At 40.1% G+C, this 22,205-nt stretch overlaps 1 protein-coding gene across 1 annotated transcript in view; it reads left to right on the top strand.

Moving 5' to 3' along the window:
* Positions 1-1,762: 1,762 nt before the first annotated feature.
* LOC308314839 (NACHT, LRR and PYD domains-containing protein 3-like) overlaps positions 1,763-22,205 on the top strand; it is a gene marked incomplete at its 3' end in the record, with an annotated part of 30,629 nt that continues 10,186 nt past the window's right edge. Inside the window, exons 1-14 of the mRNA XM_080762581.1 lie at positions 1,763-1,861; positions 2,673-2,786; positions 6,294-6,407; positions 9,047-9,160; positions 9,983-10,131; positions 10,318-12,130; positions 13,223-13,385; positions 14,577-14,654; positions 14,685-14,701; positions 16,006-16,179; positions 17,698-17,866; positions 19,246-19,370; positions 20,670-20,846; positions 21,856-21,984. Of these exons, the coding sequence (XP_080618707.1) occupies positions 1,785-1,861; positions 2,673-2,786; positions 6,294-6,407; positions 9,047-9,160; positions 9,983-10,131; positions 10,318-12,130; positions 13,223-13,385; positions 14,577-14,654; positions 14,685-14,701; positions 16,006-16,179; positions 17,698-17,866; positions 19,246-19,370; positions 20,670-20,846; positions 21,856-21,984 (3,413 nt within the window). The 5' untranslated portion in view covers positions 1,763-1,784. The remainder of the gene's footprint in view (positions 1,862-2,672; positions 2,787-6,293; positions 6,408-9,046; positions 9,161-9,982; positions 10,132-10,317; positions 12,131-13,222; positions 13,386-14,576; positions 14,655-14,684; positions 14,702-16,005; positions 16,180-17,697; positions 17,867-19,245; positions 19,371-20,669; positions 20,847-21,855; positions 21,985-22,205) is intronic.

The raw sequence follows: 22,205 nt of genomic DNA, 5'->3' as shown, positions 1-22,205 counted from the left end.
CTTGGTAGCCTACAGTGGACAGTATGTGTCTCTGATGTCTTGGTGGCCTGCAGTGGACAGTATGTGTCTCTGATGTCTTGGTAGCCTACAGTGGACGGTATGTGTCTCTGATGTCTTGGTGGCCTACAGTGGACAGTATGTGTCTCTGATGTCTTGGTGGCCTACAGTGGACAGTATGTGTCTCTGTCTGATGTCTTGGTAGCCTACAGTGGACAGTATGTGTCTCTGATGTCTTGGTAGCCTACAGTGGACAGTATGTGTCTCTGATGTCTTGGTAGCCTACAGTGGACAGTATGTGTCTCTGGTGTCTTGGTAGCCTACAGTGGACAGTATGTGTCTCTGATGTCTTGGTGGCCTACAGTGGACAGTATGTGTCTCTGGTGTCTTGGTAGCCTACAGTGGACAGTATGTGTCTCTGGTGTCTTGGTAGCCTACAGTGGACAGTATGTGTCTCTGATGTCTTGGTAGCCTACAGTGGACAGTATGTGTCTCTGGTGTCTTGGTGGCCTACAGTGGACAGTATGTGTCTCTGGTGTCTTGGTAGCCTACATTGGACAGTATGTGTCTCTGATGTCTTGGTAGCCTACAGTGGACAGTATGTGTCTCTGATGTCTTGGTAGCCTACAGTGGACAGTATGTGTCTCTGATGTCTTGGTAGCCTACAGTGGACAGTATGTGTCTCTGATGTCTTGGTAGCCTACAGTGGACAGTATGTGTCTCTGATGTCTTGGTAGCCTACAGTGGACAGTATGTGTCTCTGATGTCTTGGTAGCCTACAGTGGACAGTATGTGTCTGATGTCTTGGTAGCCTACAGTGGACAGTATGTGTCTCTGATGTCTTGGTGGCCTACAGTGGACAGTATGTGTCTCTGATGTCTTGGTGGCCTACAGTGGACAGTATGTGTCTCTGATGTCTTGGTAGCCTACAGTGGACAGTATGTGTCTCTGATGTCTTGGTAGCCTACAGTGGACAGTATGTGTCTCTGTCTGATGTCTTGGTAGCCTACAGTGGACAGTATGTGTCTCTGATGTCTTGGTAGCCTACAGTGGACAGTATGTGTCTCTGATGTCTTGGTAGCCTACAGTGGACAGTATGTGTCTCTGGTGTCTTGGTAGCCTACAGTGGACAGTATGTCGTCTTCTCAACTTTTTAAGTTGGAAACCGGCTGTAACACAACACCACCCCTGCTCTGGCTGTGTGTGCGTGCGTGCGTGTGTGTGGGCGTGTGGGCGTGTGTGCGTGCGTGCGTGTGTGTGGGCGTGTGCGCACATTGTGTATATCCCTGTAACACCGAGCGTTACAATAATGCAACATATTTTAATTAATTAATTAATATATTTAATGTAGGTTTTTTTTTGTCACCTAAACATCATCATTGATGTTCATTGCAATGCCATTGGTCATGATATTTGCATATAAATACCCCCCCCCCCACAGAGGCTGAAATTCACACAAATTAAAAATCTATGGACATCTCTGAAACATTTATTATAGTGAAAGATGTAAATTATTAATTTATTATTATTATTTTAATAATGATTATAAATGTGCATAACATTTCCTCTAAGTCCTAGTAGTAAAAAGTAGTTTTCTCTTAAAAAGTATCTATTTTTTTGCAAGTAGAAATCAATCCAGGCTTTACAGGGATATACAGCAAACATTGACTGCTGTCTGGTGTATTGTGACTATGTGATCTTGACAGGTTTAATACAGAGCAGAGATGAGCTGCCGTGAGGAGAGAGAGGAGGAGGGAGCTGACAAACATCTCGTCCACAGAGCAGAGATGAGTCAGTGTGAGGAGAGAGAGGAGGAGGGAGCTGACAAACATCTCGTCCACAGAGCAGAGTCTCCACATACAAAGTATGTTAATCCTCCATTCCTAGTATAAACCACAGTGTTACATTATGTCCTGCTAAAGTATTAAAATCCTGCTATACATATTATCTTACTTAAACTGCACTGTTACATTATTAATTATTTTTCCTAAAAATCCTACAATTTGGTGGGTGCTCCTGATATTTCTCCTATAGGCCTATACATTTTTAAAGTTAGTGATGAAGCTTTAAAAGTAAACTATAAGTAAACAAGTTAATTTGGAGCCCTGACAAATCTATCTATGCAACTGTTATTCTATGCACGGATTACCGGAATTACCGTAAATCATGTGGCAGCCAAGTCTATGGACTTTAATGTTTGTTTAGAGTTAGGGGGGCCCCTGAGCTAGGGGGGTCCCTGGGCTTGAGCGTCCGTGTGACCGTGAAGAGGCACTAAGCTAGGCGGGGGGGGGGGGGGGGGGGGGGGGGGGGGCTGAGCTAGGGGTGAGCCTGAGCTAGGTGGGCCCCATCATTTCTAGATCCGTCTATGTGTAAGATGATGTATGACGATAAGAGCGTCCCTCACTTCACACAGGTGTGATTTGTTAGCTCCCGATCCGATTCCGATCATCTGAAGATGACGTGATCGTCCCTACAGATTTCCGATCACGTGATCGGATCGGGACAACCCTATACCTGAAACAAATCATTTAACACTATTTTGGGTTGGTTGACTTTTTGATGCTTTTATGTCATGATGTTGAGGCGACTGTTTTTAGATCATCACTTTCTGATCAATGTTGACGAACTATTGAAGAAATCTTACCAACATGTGGTTCCTTTTCTTATGATTCCAGAAGTCTGTACCACAGAGCAGAGTCTCCAACACCCAGCCTTCTGTCTGTGAAGAGTGACACGTCTAGAGGAAAACCTCCTAACTTCAGTGATGAACCTGGACCTCCAGACACACAGTATGTCAATCCTCCTGTTCAATATAAACAACACTATGACATGACAAAGTGATATCATGTTCAATAAACACAACACTATGACATGACAAAGTGATATCATGTTCAATAAACACAACACTATGACATGACAAAGTGATATCATGTTCAATAAACACAACACTATGACATGACAAAGTGATATCATGTTCAATAAACACAACACTATGACATGACAAAGTGATATCATGCTAAGTTACATGTTAAAATCGAAGAGATAAGAGAATAACCTTTTTCTTCTGTTTTGATCAATTCTACAATTATATAATACTAGAATTTCGTGCGCGCTTCGCGCACACTCATCCCAGAGCTACTTCGCCACGCACTATGGGAAGAAATAAATGGCGGGAGTTGACGCCACATGTAGTAACGGATGGGTTATTGGAAATGTACCATTGTTTTGTCCTGAATATTTCCACAGCCTAATTACTAAAGGATTGTGACTGTGGGACAGACATACAGTCTGACATACAATAGGCTACACGTGTGCACAGTGAATAAACAATGACCTATATGCCCAGAGTTCTTAAATTAACATAGTTGGATTTTAACAGAAAGACAATGCCATAAATCAGTCAAAGTAAGTGACAGACTCAACAGTAGCACACAGCATGCAAGGCAGCGATGCATGCATGCAAACATGTTTGTCCAGCTGAGATTTAGTGTCTCCATCTCTCTGTGGAAGAGGTTGCACATGACCTGTACGGCCACACTGAGGCGCTCCAACACAAACACAGACACAAAACAACACCACGCTGTTTGTCCAGTTGACTCAAATCAACACCAATACCTAGCCTGTTTGTCCAAAACACACTATCTGCTCGCCACGTTTCTACTTTGCCACAACCTAATGTTAGTAACAAATGTAGGGGAGAGCCGCCAAGGTTGTAACGCTTCACGGTTGTAACATGGACGTTATCTCTTGATTGGTCAACGCCACCATGACGCCATCGCGTCAGTATGTGTACAGCAACGTACTCTACGTGGCCAGGAAGTTTGAAGTGTTTATTTATTGGCGAAAATCTGACTTTTTTCAAAATGCGTATAATTTTACACCTGGAGTATATGTGTGCTGCATTTTTTTTCTTTGGTGTTGGTGAATAAAAATCCACATGGATGTCTTCATGCTTATGTTCTTCATTAGTTTGCATCGTGTTTAGACGGAATTCACGTTCATTCTGGTCTGTAAGCAACGGCAAAGAAAACTTGCAAAAGCGGGTCATTTGTAACATGTGTTACAAATGGTCCGCTTCCATTCAATGCCATTATATGTAATATTTACATATTTGACATATTGGCCTATATTATATGTTCTAAAATTGTATTGTATTGTGTAGTGTATTCTAAAATTAGTTTAGGGTTGTATATCATTGTACAACTCAATCAATCAAACTTTTGTTTAATCAATGTATTGCCCCATTGAAAAAAAAGAAAAGCCCAAACTGGTACACCCGATACTATTTAATATTTCCCTTATGTTTGATACATTTTCTTATCACATCCATGGTATGAAAACAATGCTAAGGAGTTGCTTCAATGAAATATAATTGCTTTAAGCTGAAAACGATATGTTTAATGGTGTTTTTTAGCGTTGTTACATTTATCATGCATGCCGTTACAATTAATCCGATATGCGCAGCAAATGTAACACTGAAACAGCGTCCACGTTCGGTTTAATAACTCCCGACCTGTTTTATCAAAAAAATAACTTGAAGTGGTTTATGGTAGCTGACATGTGTAGGTCCGTTGCCTGAAAATATTACATGTGTAGCTAAACGGATCTCTGAGTAAAAAAATGAAATGTGCAAAATGTTACATCCTTGGCGTTGGCGGCTCTCCCCTATTAGTTTACTCACAGCACAGCACCGTCACTCCTGTCAGTTATTTCGTCCTAATAACTTGAAGTGGTTTATGGTAGCTGACATGTGTAGGTCCGTTGCCTGAAAATATTATATGTGTAGCTAAACGGATCTCTGAGTAAAAAAATGAAACGTGCAAAATATGTTCTAAAATTGTATTGTATTGTGTAGTGTATTCTAAAATTAGTTTAGGGTTGTATAACATGGTACAACTCAATCAATGTTTGTTTAATCAATGTATTGCCCCATTGAAAAAAAAGAAATGCCCAAACTGGTACACCCGATACTATTTAATATTTCCCTTATGTTTGATACATTTTCTTATCACATCCATGGTATGAAAACAATGCTAAGGAGTTGCTTCAATGAAATATAATTGCTTTAAGCTGAAAACGATATGTTTAATGGTGTTTTTTAGAGTTGTTACATTTATCATGCATGCCGTTACAATTAATCCGATATGCGCAGCAAATGTAACAGTGAAACAGCGTCCACGTTCGGTTTAATAACTCCCGACCTGTTGTGTGTAAGTAGCGTGGTTAAAAGGCTGTGTGTTTCTGTTGTAAACAACTCATGTTAGGTCTGCGCACACTGTACGTTGCTAAGGCAACCTGTCATCAAATGCTGCTAACGTTAGCATGTGTGCTATCAGGCAAAAGCTGAGATAGATATGAAACTACTACTGGGGGAAATGTCATACAAAACACAACACCTAAATTCGGAATGTGATTGTGACCTATTGAGCACAAACAGACCATCATGATTTGCTTGCTGGACCTATAAATAATTTATTTGCATTAAATGTCCACTCTCCCATCGAAATGAAAAGCAAGATGGCTGCGACAGATTGTGAGCTCGACGGAGCTGGTGACGTATGAGGCAGGGCAGGCAGGTTGCCAGGTTTGCGAATTGTAAGCGAGTTGTAGTGTATGTAAGTAGCGTGGTTTAAAGGGCTTGTTTGTGGGCTTGTTGGGCTTGTTTCTTCCCCTGTTGGGGCAGCAGTGATTCCGTGTGCCGTGTAGGAAAGCCTCGGGATGTGGGTGTTTGGGTGTTTGTCCCGAGAATGTGTGTATTAAACAAATGCATTGGCGGCGTGAGTGTGGAAGTGAGCCATTATTAGTGGCAATGCCAAGACTATTCTTTGTGGGCTGGTGCGGAGTGTTGTCGAACGACGTGTTTTGAGGAGATAGGCCAGGACCACTGCGAAGGCCTACGAAGGGTAAGTGTGTGACGTCACTGCCGTGTGAGTGTGTGTGGGTGTAGTGTGTAAGATGGTGTTGTGGGTGTTGCAATAGCGACGTAGCTGTTGTGGCTTTGGGTTTTTCTTCTGTTTTGGGTACCACTTCTCCTATATATATAAGATAGGATTTATACTACAATAATATTTGTATCATATCTTTATAGCAGTGGTTCTCAAAGTGTGGTCTGGGGACCCCCAGGGGTCCCTGACGGAGCTCCAGGCTCCAGCTCAGGGCCCCCCTAGCCGATTTTAACTCATTTGGACCCAGCTACACCCCATTTTTAGATAATCACGTTCTGATCAATGTTGAAGAACTATTAAAGAAATCTTACTAAATTGTGGATATATATATATTTATTTGAATGATTCCAGAAGTCTGTACCACAGAGCAGAGTCTCCAACACCCAGCCTTCTGTCTGTGAAGAGTGACACGTCTAGAGGAAAACCTCCTAACTTCAGTGATGAACCTGGACCTCCAGACACACAGTATGTCAATCCTCCTGTTCAATATAAACAAAGTGATCATGCTAAGTTTTAGGCCCTCATTTATCAACCGTGCGTACGCCAAAATATGGGTGCACGCCGAAATTGCCGAAATTTTTGACATTTACCATTTCCGGCAAAGCTTGAAATTGAAGGTGACAACGTTCAAAACCCACGTCTGCTCGGCAGCTTGCTTACACTTTTTCCTTGGCTGTTTTTCTGTCGTACACAAGCGGAGCAGCCTTGTCTGAACTGCTGACACGCTGTCACAGGCATCTAAACATATGTTTTCACTCCTAAAATGTTAATATAAAACGGTATGTGTATGTAAAAAAAGGGAGAGATTTCCAACTTTACAAGTAATTAAAATCGCGCAATTAAAAACAATATAACATGTTTACAATGTATTAGCCTAGTTTGTGCTTAATCAAACAGTGCTTTACTGGCCTTGTTATGCAAGCGCACTTGTGAGATGATTTTGGAGCGCATGCGGTGATGCGGCATATATGTGATTATGATATTATTAAAAAAAGGCATAAATGGACTGCACGCTTTTATTTCCAAGTGACAATGACAAGCATACAGCTTGCCTATTTGTAGTAAGTACTAGCAGGCTATAGGCGTAAGCGGCTTAATCATTCACCATTTAAATAAGTGCTTAGACAGGTTTTGACAGTTTTGACAGTTCAGTTAAAAGCGAGATCATTTTCGGGGCTCGGGAGGACGGGACCGGCGTGCGTCGCCAACACATACCAGCACACATGCAAGCGGCAAGCCTTCATCCATATGTTTATGATTCGTTCATCAATGATCAAATCAGAAATCACTATAAACGTTGATTATGACTGCCTTGACGACATGATAGCCTCTCTCATGCTGTATGAGAGAGCTAGGCTATCATGTCGGCAGTCAACACAGGACTTTAATATCACAGCAGTGCGCAGTCTTCGCCGTGCACTGCGCACAAATGGGTAAAATTAATATAGGCCAGCCTACAAACGAATTCCATTCATGGCGATGCGATGTCGATGTGTCATGTATATGCGTGCATGCGTGGACATGACAGCAAAGCAAGCAAGGTGAGAGGGAAACAGACAGGGTAGGCCTACAACTTTATTTAATTCATGCAGGTGTTCGTTCTTTTTGGGCTTGCAAGTTGCGTGTGTGTGTGTGTGTGTGTGTGTGTGTGTGTCAAGAGAGGGGGGTGTGGGCAACAATAAGGCACGGGAGAAACTTATTTTTTCCTGTAACCCTGGTTACCAAACTTACCAGCCGTCGTATTGCAATTGTTCATGTCGCAAAAACGAGGGCGAGGCTTGATTTCATAGGGCGTGCCAGATAGATTTCAGCCGTCACATTTATTAACGTCAGAACGAAATTAAGGAAGGATCAGCTGTTTGCGATCACTTTATAAATGCCGTGGCGATGTGGGTGTACTACGAAACCTGCACTCGAATCTGTGGCAGATTTTACACTCGATTGATAAATGAGGGCCATAATGTCTAGGCTCATACGTACATATACGCTTCAGAAACTATACACCTGGACCTTTAAATACTCTAAACCTTAAGTAGAAAGACACAAAGAATGAATACACAGAAATAATGCAACAATGTGAAATGGATTCACCTTTATATTAAGAAACATAATAAACCAATGACAAACTATACAATTTACAAAATGGAATGTGCAGTTATTTAATCTAAAGCTGTACAATAGTACAATTGCAATATCCAAAATCACAGAAAATATCCAGTCAAATATCATGATATGGATATAATATTCATATTAGGGATGTCCCCATCACGTTTTAGAGGGGCGCTAGCCCCTCCTATGGCCAGCTTTGAGTGTTTGTGTAAACACAAACATTGGACAGGACAAAAGTGTGTAAATGTGGCGAATATGGTATTCAGGGTCCCTGAGCTAGGGGGGGGGGGGGGGGTCCCTGAGCTAGGGGGGTCCCTGAGCTAGGGGGGCCCCTGAGCTAGGGGGGGGGGTCCCTGAGCTAGGGGGGGCCCTGAGCTAGGGGGGGCCCTGAGCTAGGGGGGGGGGGGTCCCTGAGCTAGGGGGGGCCCTGGGCTTGAGCGTCCGCGTGACCGTGAAGAGGCTCAAGCTCAGGGGCCCCCAAAAAAGGGGTAACAGTGAATAACAGGGACCCACACGGTCCTCGTCACTGTTATTAACAATGGGCTTATTCATCTGTGTCAATAAAATAACCCCAAAAGTCCTAAACCAACATGATACGTTACATTACTGTGTGTTTAAACCTTAGTTTGCATTCATTTGGCTGTAAATCCTGAATATCGCAGCCCCATCATTTCTAGATCCGTCTATGTGTAAGATGATGTATGACGATAAGAGCGTCCCTCACTTCACACGGGTGTGATTGTTTAGCTCCCGATCCGATTCCGATCATTTGAAGATGACGTGATCGTCCCTACAGATTTCCGATCACGTGATCGGATCGGGACAACCCTATACCTGAAACAAATCATTTAACACTATTTTGGGTTGGTTGACTTTTTGATGCTTTTATGTCATGATGTTGAGGCGACTGTTTTTAGATCATCACTTTCTGATCAATGTTGACGAACTATTGAAGAAATCTTACCAACATGTGGTTCCTTTTCTTATGATTCCAGAAGTCTGTACCACAGAGCAGAGTCTCCAACACCCAGCCTTCTGTCTGTGAAGAGTGACACGTCTAGAGGAAAACCTCCTAACTTCAGTGATGAACCTGGACCTCCAGACACACAGTATGTCAATCCTCCTGTTCAATATAAACACTATACAATATAATATTATTAATGTAATGCAATGTGAACATATCCTTATATCAGACATGAATATTACCTGAATGCACGCACACACACACACACACACACACACACACACACACACACACACACACACACACACACACACACAGGATAATTGGCAGTATAATCTGCATACACTATGCACTACACTTTATGAATGTGTGTAGGCCTAGGCTCTTTCTAGGGAAAACAAACAAAGAGGAAAGATATCACAATCCCTTACGATAAAAAATATATATACATTAAACTCAAAAGCTTCATCCCTTTCCACTGAGAAACACGTTAGCAACATTATCAACAAACTTGCAATTTCCTTACATCATAATAAAATAAATGATGCATGAGATGTTGACACAACAACACAAAGAAGCAGGACTTACAAAGAAACACAGCCAAGTTTTAAGCACGACTATTCACAGCTTCTTGTTTACAATCTGCAACCATCAACATGTATTCTATTCACAGCTTCTTGTTTACAATCTGCAACCATCAACATGTATTCTTAATCATCTTGACATAAACTCATGAAAGAATATATACTGCATCAACAATGTGCTTATATGTGTATCTGAAAATCTACAATGAAAGTAAAGCATTTTTACATCAAGATCTCTTTAAAGAAACCCCACAAACACAGTGTAACCCTTGACCCCCAGAAAATGGCACTCTTAAAGTAACAGATTTACATAGAACTGCAGGCATATTTGCCACTGGGCTACATGTAGGTACATATAATAAATATTGTGTTCATGTCCACAGCGTTGTGACTGAGCAGAACCCTGGACTGAAAACACCCAGTCAAACCACACCTGGACTGAAGACACCCAGTCAAACCACACCTGGACTGAAGACACCCAGTCAAACCACACCTGGACTGAAGACACCCAGTCAAACCACACCTGGACAAGGTAAAATATGCTAATACATTGGATGTTCTAACTATTGTCTGTATCAACAATTATATTCAAGTGCAAATAATGAAGCTAAACAACTTTAAACTCTGGGAAGAAATCAACTGGTAGCCTATTGTGTTGTAAAATTGTGCCGTAAAGGTGTATAGTTATAATAAAACATACATTTTCTTCTCATTTCAGATGATTTGAATGATTATAAGGTCAGTTTGAAGGTCAGTTTGGACAGTCTTGATGGAGTGAAAAACCACATGACGGAAGAGTCTGGAGACTCCGTCACCAGCACCTACTCAGAGCTCTACATCTCAGCAGGACAGAGTGAAGGGGTTAATAGCCAACATGAGGTGATACAGCTTGAGAGAACTTCCAACATGAAGACCTTCCATGACGATGCAATCGACTGCTGTAAAGTCTTTAAGATCATCCTCCCTGGTAGAGAGGAACCCAGCCAAACAGTTCTGACCAATGGCATCGCTGGCATCGGAAAAACATTCTCTGCGCGCAAGTTTGCTCTGGACTGGGCAAGAGGTTTGGAGAATCAAGATATAGATCTCCTGGTTCCCTTTTCATTCCGGGAGCTGAACTTGGTCAGAGATAAGCAGTACAGTCTTCTCAACCTGATCCATGATTTCCACCCAACGTTAAAGAAGGTCACAGCAGAGCAGCTCGCTGCCTGGAAAGTTTGCTTCATCCTCGATGGCCTCGATGAAAGCAGGTCTCCGTTGGACTTCGACACAAATGAAATCATCTCTGATGTCACAGTGACATCATCGGTGGATGCTCTGTTGACGAACCTCATCAAGAGGAATCTGCTCCCCTCGGCCCTCCTCTGGATAACCACCAGACCCGCAGCAGCCAATCGGATCCCTCCTGCATGTGTTGACATGGTGACAGAAGTGCGAGGGTTCACAGACCCCCAGAAGGAGAAGTACTTCAGGAAGAGATTCAGTGAAGAGAAGCTGGCCGACAGAGTCCTCTCACACTTGAAGACATGGAGGAGCCTCCACATCATGTGTTACATCCCACTCTTCTGTTGGATCATTGCTACCGTTCTGCTGGACATGTTGAGGACACACACCACGATAGGACAGCTGCCCAAGACCCTGACTGAGATGTGCTGCCACTTCCTGTTGGTTCAGACAAACACGAAGAAGCAGAAGTATGACGGGACTCATGATGTGAACAAGAAAGACAAAGAAAAGGGGACTCAACAGCAGCTCACTAAGACTGACAGGGATGTTCTTCTGAAGCTGGGCAAGCTGGCGTTTCAACACCTGAAGAAAAGTAGCATCGTGTTCGACCAAGAAGACCTGGAAGAGTGTGGTCTTGATGTGAAAGACGCCGCGCTGTACTCAGGAGTGTGCACACAGATCTTCAAAACAGAGAGTGTGCTGTTCCAGAAAACGGTCTACAGCTTTGTTCATCTGGTCATCCAGGAGTTTCTGGCTGCAGTCTACCTGTTCCACTGTTTCACACAGGAGAACATGGAGGTCCTGAAGACATTCCTGGGAGATAAATACAACAGTAACAGCTCCCTCTCAGACTTCCTGAAAGCTGCCGTGGGAAAATCCCTGGAGAGTAAAAATGGCCACCTGGACCTCTTAGTCCGCTTCCTTCATGGCCTCTCACTGCAGTCCAACCAGAGTCTGTTAGGAGACCTGCTGGGTCACACAGAGAACAGTCCCAAGGAGATCCAGAAAGCCATCCAGAACCTGAAGACGTTGTTAACTGATCGTGATGCCTCTCCTGACGGATGTATCAACATCTTCCACTGTCTGATGGAGATGAACGACCACTCATTACATCAGGAGATCCAACAGTTCCTGAAGTCAGAGAACAGAACAGAGGAACTGTCTGAGACCCAGTGTTCAGCTCTGGCCGTCATGCTGCAGATGTCAGAGGAGGTTCTGGAGGAGTTGGACCTGGACAAATACAACGCATCAGTGGAGGGGCGAAGGAGACTGGTCCCAGCTGTGAGGAACTGCAGAAAGGCTCGGTTAGTAGTTAACACATTGACTTGACTGCCAATCACGTCATGTTACGTCGCATCGAATCCATGGCTTGACTGCCAAGCACGCAGTATTGTGTCTTATGGTCTTTTCAGTGGATTAGTATAGATGGCGCTCTTCATCAACGTACTGTATGAATGATGCTAGGCAACAGATAAAACCAGAAATGAACCAGAAGTGAAAGTCTGCCTCCCGTCCACCTCAATTTAAACAGAAATGTGCTTTGGATAAAAGTGATACATAAATGCACCATTTACAATGACGCAGCATTTTATACAGCCGGTTCCATGTTTTCCCGATCTCAACCCTGTCTGCATGCACAGGACTGCTTCAATGTCAACCCTGTCTGCATGCACAGGACTGCTTCAATGTCAACCCTGTCTGCATGCACAGGACTGCTTCAATGTCAACCCTGTCTGCATGCACAGGACTGCTTCAATGTCAACCCTGTCTGCATGCACAGGACTGCTTCAATGTCAACCCTGTCTGCATGCATATGACTGCTTCAATGTCAACCCTGTCTGCATGCACAGGACTGCTTCAATGTCAACCCTGTCTGCATGCACAGGACTGCTTCAATGTTAACCCTGTCTGCATGCATATGACTGCTTCAATGTCAACCCTGTCTGCATGCATATGACTGCTTCAATGTCAACCCTGTCTGCATGCACAGGACTGCTTCAATGTCAACCCTGTCTGCATGCACAGGACTGCTTCAATGTCTTCACAATAAAAGCATTCACAAGTTGGCCCATAATTAAGACAAGGAAAAGGATTAAGAATTCTGTGGCATTCCACAGCAATCTTTTCCAAAATGTAAAACAAATATATAATATGGAATTAATTTGGTTAATCGTAATGGAGAAATTGTAAAAGTTGTAACTTTATTAATCCCATGTCCCGAGACATGGCCAAACCATCCCTGGGGGTCCCCGGCCAAAAAGGTTGAGAACCCCTGGTCTATTCCACAATACTGTTTATGTCTGGATAACTAGATAGGAGATGTTCCAGTTAACTTCCATGACAGTAAACTAGGTATCATTTGTATTGATAATCTCTTATTTAATCTGCATTTACAGACTTGTTGGCTGTAAACTCAGTAAGACAGATGTTGAAGCTGTGTCTTCAGCTCTCAGCTCTAATCCTTCCCATTTGAGAGAATTGGACCTCAGTGAAAACGACCTGCAGAACTCGGGACTAGTGGAGCCGCTCTGTGCTTCACTGAAGAGCCCACACTGTAGACTGGAAGTTCTAAAGTAAGATACATTTAACACTTTTATTATGATCACTTCTGTTTTATTATGTACTGTATTATGTGAATATAATATGAATGCTGTGGTGAGAATGTATTAACCCATTTTGGGCGGGAACCCTTTTTGGTGTTAGCATTATGTTATGCTTTAGCTATTGAAAAATAGCAGATCTACAAGCTCGTAGCGCGCCACCGAGTGTCGCGCTGTGAGCTTGTAGGTCTGCTATTTAAAAAAAAATCGAAGAACGACTGACAGAAACATAGCTTTTTCAGAAAATGTGATGTAAATCAGGCTGTGAATGAGAAATCAACGAACCCTTCTGTAAGTTCCTGCAGAATATAGTTATGAATAAGACTGTAAAGTTGTGTGTATGTGACTGTGTAGGTGTATGTGAGTGCAACTGAAGTGGAGATTCTTTGTCCCAGGTATGAGGAAAACTCATTTTGAGAAAACGGCCTTTAAAGATTTGTATTGTAAAATTCCAAAACGTTTTATTTGAAGCCACTATTATGAGACAAAATATCTCATCCAAACCTTGGCATCAACGTATTATGCCATATATCATTAGAAAGGTCTGGACCTCGAGCTGACTGTGGTTGGATCCAAATATGGTCACTTCCTTTGTACCAACAACCAATCATGAAAATAGAGAGGGTGGATTTTCACCCAGCAAAACGAGCTGTCATTGGCTAAAATAAACTACTAAAATAAACATCTAAATCTGTATTTTGAATGTTTATTTTGCTTTAGTTTGAAAGAAAACATGTTTAGGAAGCAAAATAGCACAAAATTTAAAAATCATGATTTCACTTGCCATGTCTCGCCTTAAATGCTTGTTCCAACCCGTCACTTACTGTATGTTCTTAGTTGGCCGCTAAAAAAAAATAACATCTGAGAGGTTATGATCTTCTTTTTCATAATATTGGGGGAAATCAAACTAACATTCAGTCTTCATAGTCTTTGATATCTAAATTGTTATCTTCCTGTTATTCTGTGCTGTCATGGTGTTGTCTATTCCACACTCTAAATACTAGATAACTAGATTTGTTCCAGTTAACTTCCATGACAGTGAACTATAGGTATCATTCATTTTGTATTGATAATCTCTTATTTAATCTGCATTTACAGACTTGCTGGCTGTAAACTCAGAAAGAGAGGTGTTGAAGCTGTGTCTTCAGCTCTCAGCTCTAATCCTTCCCATTTGAGAGAACTGGACCTCAGTAAAAACGACCTGCAGTACTCAGGAGTAGTGGAGCTGCTCTGTGCTTCACTGAAGAGCCCACACTGTGGACTGGAAGTTCTAAAGTAAGATACATTTACCACTTTAATTATGATCACTTCTGTTTTATTATGTACTGTATTATGTGAATATAATATGAATGCTGAATGTATTTATAAGCTTGATGGTGAGACATGGTAGGTGAATAGGGGAAAAAAGTTAACTAATAGCTATCACAATGAAACTTCTCCAGTTGATTAATTATATTAAGACTAACATTTTTTGTATTAAAAGTTTTCTGAAATGATATGTTTAAATATGCAAATTAGGCATTATATGTGCTAATTTGCATACATTCCGGGACGATAAATCTGAAGATCGGATAAAGCCAGGTTAAAAAGTATGGTTTAATTTTGTTGACATATTAGAGACAAAGACAATTAGGGGATTTTCGATATCTCTAATTATCACTCCACAAATCAGAAAATAGTGTCAACAGGCATAAAAAAACAAATTTTTGCCATGTTTTGCGAATAAAATGTGATGTAAATCAGGCTGTGAATGAGAAATCAACGAACCCTTCTGTAAGTTCCTGCAGAATATAGTTATGAATAAGACTGTAAAGTTGTGTGTATGTGACTGTGTAGGTGTATGTGAGTGCAACTGAAGTGGAGATTCTTTGTCCCAGGTATGAGGAAAACTCATTTTGGGAAAAACGGCCTTTAAAGATTTGTATTGTAAAATTCCAAAACGTTTTATTTGAAGCCACTGTTATAAGACCAAATATCTCATCCAAACCTTGGCAACAACGTATTATGCCATATATCATTAGAAAGGTCTGGACCTCGAGCTGACTCTGGTTGGATCCAAATATGGTCACTTCCTTTGTACCAACAACCAATCATGAAAATAGATAGGGTGGATTTTCACCCACCTAAACGAGCTGTCATTGGCTAAAATAAACTACTAAAATAAACATCTAAATCTGTAGTTTGAACGTTTATTTTGCTTTAGTTTGAAAGAAAACATGTTTAGGAAGCAAAATAGCACAAAATTGAAAAATCATGATTTCACTTGCCATGTCTCGCCTTAAATGCTTGTTCCAACCCGTCACTTATGTTCTTAGTTGGCCGCTAAAAAAAATAACATCTGAGAGGTTATGATCTTCTTTTTCATAATATTGGGGGAAATCAAACTAACATTCATGCAGTCTTCATAGTCTTTGATATCTAAATTGTTATCTTCCTGTTATTCTGTGCTGTCATGGTGTTGTCTATTCCACACTCTAAATACTAGATAACTAGATTTGTTACAGTTAACTTCCATGACAGTGAACTATAGGTATCATTCATTTTGTATTGATAATCTCTTATTTAATCTGCATTTACAGACTTGCTGGCTGTAAACTCAGTGAGACAGGTGTTGAAGCTGTGTCTTCAGCTCTCAGCTCTAATCCTTCCCATTTGAGAGAACTGGACCTCAGTAAAAACGCCCTGTGGGACTCAGGAGTAGTGGAGCTCTGTGCTTCACTGAAGAGCCCACACTGTAGACTGGAAGTTCTAAAGTAAGATACATTTACCACTTTAATTATGATCACTTCTGTTTTATTATGTACTGTATTATGTGAATATAATATGAATGCTGAATGTATTTATAAGCTTGATGGTGAGACATGGTAGGTGAATAGGGGAAAAAAGTTAACTAATAGCTATCACAATGAAACTTCTCCAGTTGATTAATTATATTAAGACTAACATTTTTTGTATTACAAGTTTTCTGAAATGATATGTTTAAATATGCAAATTAGGCATTATATGTGCTAATTTGCATACATTCCGGGACGATAAATCTGAAGATCGGATAAAGCCAGGTTCAAAAGTATGGTTTAATTTTGTTGACATATTAGAGACAAAGACAATTAGGGGATTTTTAATATCTCTAATTATCACTCCACAAATCAGAAAATAGTGTCAACAGGCATAAAAAAACAAATTTTAGCCATGTTTTGCGAATAAAATGTGATGTAAATCAGGCTGTGAATGAGAAATCAACGAACCCTTCTGTAAGTTCCTGCAGAATATAGTTATGAATAAGACTGTAAAGTTGTGTGTATGTGACTGTGTAGGTGTATGTGAGTGCAACTGAAGTGGAGATTCTTTGTCCCAGGTATGAGGAAAACTCATTTTGAGAAAACGGCCTTTAACCCATTCTGACCTGAGATCAGATTCATACGAGGTTTCCACTGGACACAACACTGGTCTGATTAACCCATTCTGGCCTGAGATCAGATTCTAAAAAATGTCAGTCGTTCTTCGATTTTTCAAAAATAGCAGCTCTATGAGCTTGTAGATCTGCTATTTTTCAATAGCTAAAGCATAACATGATGCTAACACCAAAATGGGTTCCCGTTCAGAATGGGTTAAAGATTTGTATTGTAAAATTCCAAATGTTTTATTTGAAGCCACTATTATGAGACAAAATATCTCATCCAAACCTTGGAAACAACGTATTATGCCATATATCATTAGAAAGGTCTGGACCTCGAGCTGACTCTGGTTGGATCCAAATATGGTCACTTCCTTTGTACCAACAACCAATCATGAAAATAGATAGGGTGGATTTTCACCCACCTAAACGAGCTGTCATTGGCTAAAATAAACTACTAAAATAAACATCTAAATCTGTAGTTTGAACGTTTATTTTGCTTTAGTTTGAAAGAAAACATGTTTAGGAAGCAAAATAGCACAAAATTGAAAAATCATGATTTCACTTGCCATGTCTCGCCTTAAATGCTTGTTCCAACCCGTCACTTATGTTCTTAGTTGGCCGCTAAAAAAAACAACATCTGAGAGGTTATGATCTTCTTTTTCATAATATTGGGGGAAATAAAACTAACATTCAGTCTTCATAGTCTTTGATATCTAAATTGTTATCTTCCTGTTATTCTGTGCTGTCATGGTGTTGTCTATTCCACACTCTAAATACTAGATAACTAGATTTGTTCCAGTTAACTTCCATGACAGTGAACTATAGGTATCATTCATTTTGTATTGATAATCTCTTATTTAATCTGCATTTACAGACTTGCTGGCTGTGAGCTCAGAAGGACAGGTGTTGAAGCTGTGTCTTCAGCTCTCAGCTCTAATCCTTCCCATTTGAGAGAACTGGACCTCAGTGAAAACGCCCTGTGGGACTCAGGACTAGTGGAGCCGCTCTGTGCTTCACTGAAGAGCCCACACTGTAGACTGGAAGTTCTAAAGTAAGATACATTTACCACTTTAATTATGATCACTTCTGTTTTATTATGTACTGTATTATGTGAATATAATATGAATGCTGTGGTGAGAAATTAAATGTATTAACCCATTTTGGGCGGGAACCCTTTTTGGTGTTTGATGGTGAGACATGGTAGGCGAATAGGGAAAAAAAGTTAACTAATAACTATCACAATGAAACTTTAAGACTAAGATCTTTTGTATTACAAGTTTTCTGAAATGATATGTTTAAATATGCAAATTAGGCATTATATGTGCTAATTTGCATACATTCCGGGACGATAAATCTGAAGATCGGATAAAGCCAGGTTCAAAAGTATGGTTTAATTTTGTTGACATATTAGAGACAAAGACAATTAGGGGATTTTCGATATGTCTAATTATCACTCCACAAATCAGAAAATAGTGTCAACAGGCATAAAAAACCCAAATCGTTGCCATGTTTTAGGAATAAAATGTGATGTAAATCAGGCTGTGAATGAGAAATCAACAAACCCTTCTGTAAGTTCCTGCAGAATATAGTTATGAATAAGACTGTAAAGTTGTGTGTATGTGACTGTGTAGGTGTATGTGAGTGCAACTGAAGTGGAGATTCTTTGTCCCAGGTATGAGGAAAACTCATTTTGAGAAAACGGCCTTTAAAGATTTGTATTGTAAAATTCCAAAACGTTTTATTTGAAGCCACTATTATGAGACAAAATATCTCATCCAAACCTTGGCATCAACGTATTATGCCATATATCATTAGAAAGGTCTGGACCTCGAGCTGACTGTGGTTGGATCCAAATATGGTCACTTCCTTTGTACCAACAACCAATCATGAAAATAGAGAGGGTGGATTTTCACCCAGCAAAACGAGCTGTCATTGGCTAAAATAAACTACTAAAATAAACATCTAAATCTGTATTTTGAATGTTTATTTTGCTTTAGTTTGAAAGAAAACATGTTTAGGAAGCAAAATAGCACAAAATTTAAAAATCATGATTTCACTTGCCATGTCTCGCCTTAAATGCTTGTTCCAACCCGTCACTTATGTTCTTAGTTGGCCGCTAAAAAAAAATTACATCTGAGAGGTTATGATCTTCTTTTTCATAATATTGGGGGAAATCAAACTAACATTCAGTCTTCATAGTCTTTGATATCTAAATTGTTATCTTCCTGTTATTCTGTGCTGTCATGGTGTTGTCTATTCCACACTCTAAATACTAGATAACTAGATTTGTTCCAGTTAACTTCCATGACAGTGAACTATAGGTATCATTCATTTTGTATTGATAATCTCTTATTTAATCTGCATTTACAGACTTGCTGGCTGTAAACTCAGAAAGAGAGGTGTTGAAGCTGTGTCTTCAGCTCTCAGCTCTAATCCTTCCCATTTGAGAGAACTGGACCTCAGTAAAAACGACCTGCAGTACTCAGGAGTAGTGGAGCCGCTCTGTGCTTCACTGAAGAGCCCACACTGTGGACTGGAAGTTCTAAAGTAAGATACATTTACCACTTTAATTATGATCACTTCTGTTTTATTATGTACTGTATTATGTGAATATAATATGAATGCTGAATGTATTTATAAGCTTGATGGTGAGACATGGTAGGTGAATAGGGGAAAAAAGTTAACTAATAGCTATCACAATGAAACTTCTCCAGTTGATTAATTATATTAAGACTAACATTTTTTGTATTACAAGTTTTCTGAAATGATATGTTTAAATATGCAAATTAGGCATTATATGTGCTAATTTGCATACATTCCGGGACGATAAATCTGAAGATCGGATAAAGCCAGGTTCAAAAGTATGGTTTCATTTTGTTGACATATTAGAGACAAAGACAATTAGGGGATTTTCGATATCTCTAATTATCACTCCACAAATCAGAAAATAGTGTCAACAGGCATAAAAAAACAAATTTTTGCCATGTTTTGCGAATAAAATGTGATGTAAATCAGGCTGTGAATGAGAAATCAACGAACCCTTCTGTAAGTTCCTGCAGAATATAGTTATGAATAAGACTGTAAAGTTGTGTGTATGTGACTGTGTAGGTGTATGTGAGTGCAACTGAAGTGGAGATTCTTTGTCCCAGGTATGAGGAAAACTCATTTTGAGAAAACGGCCTTTAAAGATTTGTATTGTAAAATTCCAAAACGTTTTATTTGAAGCCACTGTTATGAGACAAAATATCTCATCCAAACCTTGGCAACAACGTATTATGCCATATATCATTAGAAAGGTCTGGACCTCGAGCTGACTCTGGTTGGATCCAAATATGGTCACTTCCTTTGTACCAACAACCAATCATGAAAATAGATAGGGTGGATTTTCACCCACCTAAACGAGCTGTCATTGGCTAAAATAAACTACTAAAATAAACATCTAAATCTGTATTTTGAATGTTTATTTTGCTTTAGTTTGAAAGAAAACATGTTTAGGAAGCAAAATAACACAAAATTGAAAAATCATGAATTCACTTGCCATGTCTCGCCTTAAATGCTTGTTCCAACCCGTCACTTATGTTCTTAGTTGGCCGCTAAAAAAAATAGCATCTGAGAGGTTATGATCTTCTTTTTCATAATATTGGGGGAAATCAAACTAACATTCAGTCTTCATAGTCTTTGATATCTAAATTGTTATCTTCCTGTTATTCTGTGCTGTCATGGTGTTGTCTATTCCACACTCTAAATACTAGATAACTAGATTTGTTCCAGTTAACTTCCATGACAGTGAACTATAGGTATCATTCATTTTGTATTGATAATCTCTTATTTAATCTGCATTTACAGACTTGTTGGCTGTAAACTCAGTAAGACAGATGTTGAAGCTGTGTCTTCAGCTCTCGGCTCTAATCCTTCCCATTTGAGAGAACTGGACCTCAGTGAAAACGACCTGCAGGACTCAGGACTAGTGGAGCTGCTCTGTGCTTCACTGAAGAGCCCACACTGTGGACTGGAAGTTCTAAAGTAAGATACATTTACCACTTTTATTATGATCACTTCTGTTTTATTATGTACTGTATTATGTGAATATAATATGAATGCTGAATGTATTCATAACCTTGATGGTGAGACATGGTAGGTGAATAGGGGAAAAAAGTTAACTAATAGCTATCACAATGAAACTTCTCCAGTTGATTCATTATATTAAGACTAACATTTTTTGTATTACAAGTTTTCTGAAATGATATGTTTAAACATGCAAATTAGGCATTATATGTGCTAATTTGCATACATTCCGGGACGATAAATCTGAAGATAAGATAAAGCCAGGTTCAAAAGTATGGTTTCATTTTGTTGACATATTAGAGACAAAGACAATTATCACTTCTGTTTTATTATGTACTGTATTATGTTAATATAATATGAATGCTGTGGTGAGAATGTATTAATAAGCTTGATATCATGGTAACCCAAGCCTATGTGCCTGAGTAGACGTTAAAATTACCCCAAACATGTTTCAAAGTGTAAAATCTCTTTACGGCGAAGGTATCGGCTACTTCATCATATAACAGCGTTTCTCACAACGCGTTGAGGAGTTTGTAGATCTGCTATTTTTGTCTTGCGACCCGCTGTAGCTACGCCACAGTTATCAAGTTTCTTAACCCATTCTGACCTGAGATCAGATTCTAAAAATGTCTTCTGCATCCTGACAGTTTTCATTCTGACCTGAGATCAGATTCTAAAAATGTGTTCTGCATCCTGACAGTTTTCATTCTGACCTGAGATCAGATTCTAAAAATGTCAGTCGCTCTTCGATTTAAAAAAAATGGCGCGTTATGAGCTTGTAGATCTGTTATTTTTCAATAGCTAAAGCACGACACGATGCTAACACCAAAATGGGTTCCCGCCCAAAATGGGTTAATAATATGTCCACGACAAATCCGATATTTTATCATTATCAAAAAACGGCGAATTAAACATTTATTAATGAATTCATTCATTTATTTATGTATGTTTTAATCTGGTGTTTCAGACTGGCTCACTGCTTCCTGTCAGAGAGATGCTGTGAAGCTCTGGCCTCAGCTGTAAGCTCTAATCCCTCCCTAAGAGAGTTGGACCTGAGCCTCAACGTGGTGAATGATTCAGTTCTGGAGAACTGCAAGTGAGTAGACTTGGGCTGTGTCCATGTTGGACAGTGAGTAGACTTGGGCTGTGTCCATGTTGGACAGTGCAGTGTTTCCCTTAACAGTGTATCTCTGACACAAAGGGCCCTATCTTGCGTCAGGGGCACTTTCTCCGTAATTTGGGGATTTAGCATTGTGTAAGAGGCGTTACCCCATTAAATTAGCTATCTTATGCCACAGTCTAAATCCTTAAAACACC

The sequence above is a fragment of the Protomyctophum bolini genome, assembly GCF_963924005.1.
Source record: "Protomyctophum bolini genome assembly, chromosome: 1".
In the NCBI taxonomy this organism is placed as follows: domain Eukaryota; kingdom Metazoa; phylum Chordata; class Actinopteri; order Myctophiformes; family Myctophidae; genus Protomyctophum; species Protomyctophum bolini.
The sequence above is the reverse complement of the archived record's forward strand: the minus strand, read 5'-3'. Positions and strand labels throughout refer to the sequence as shown.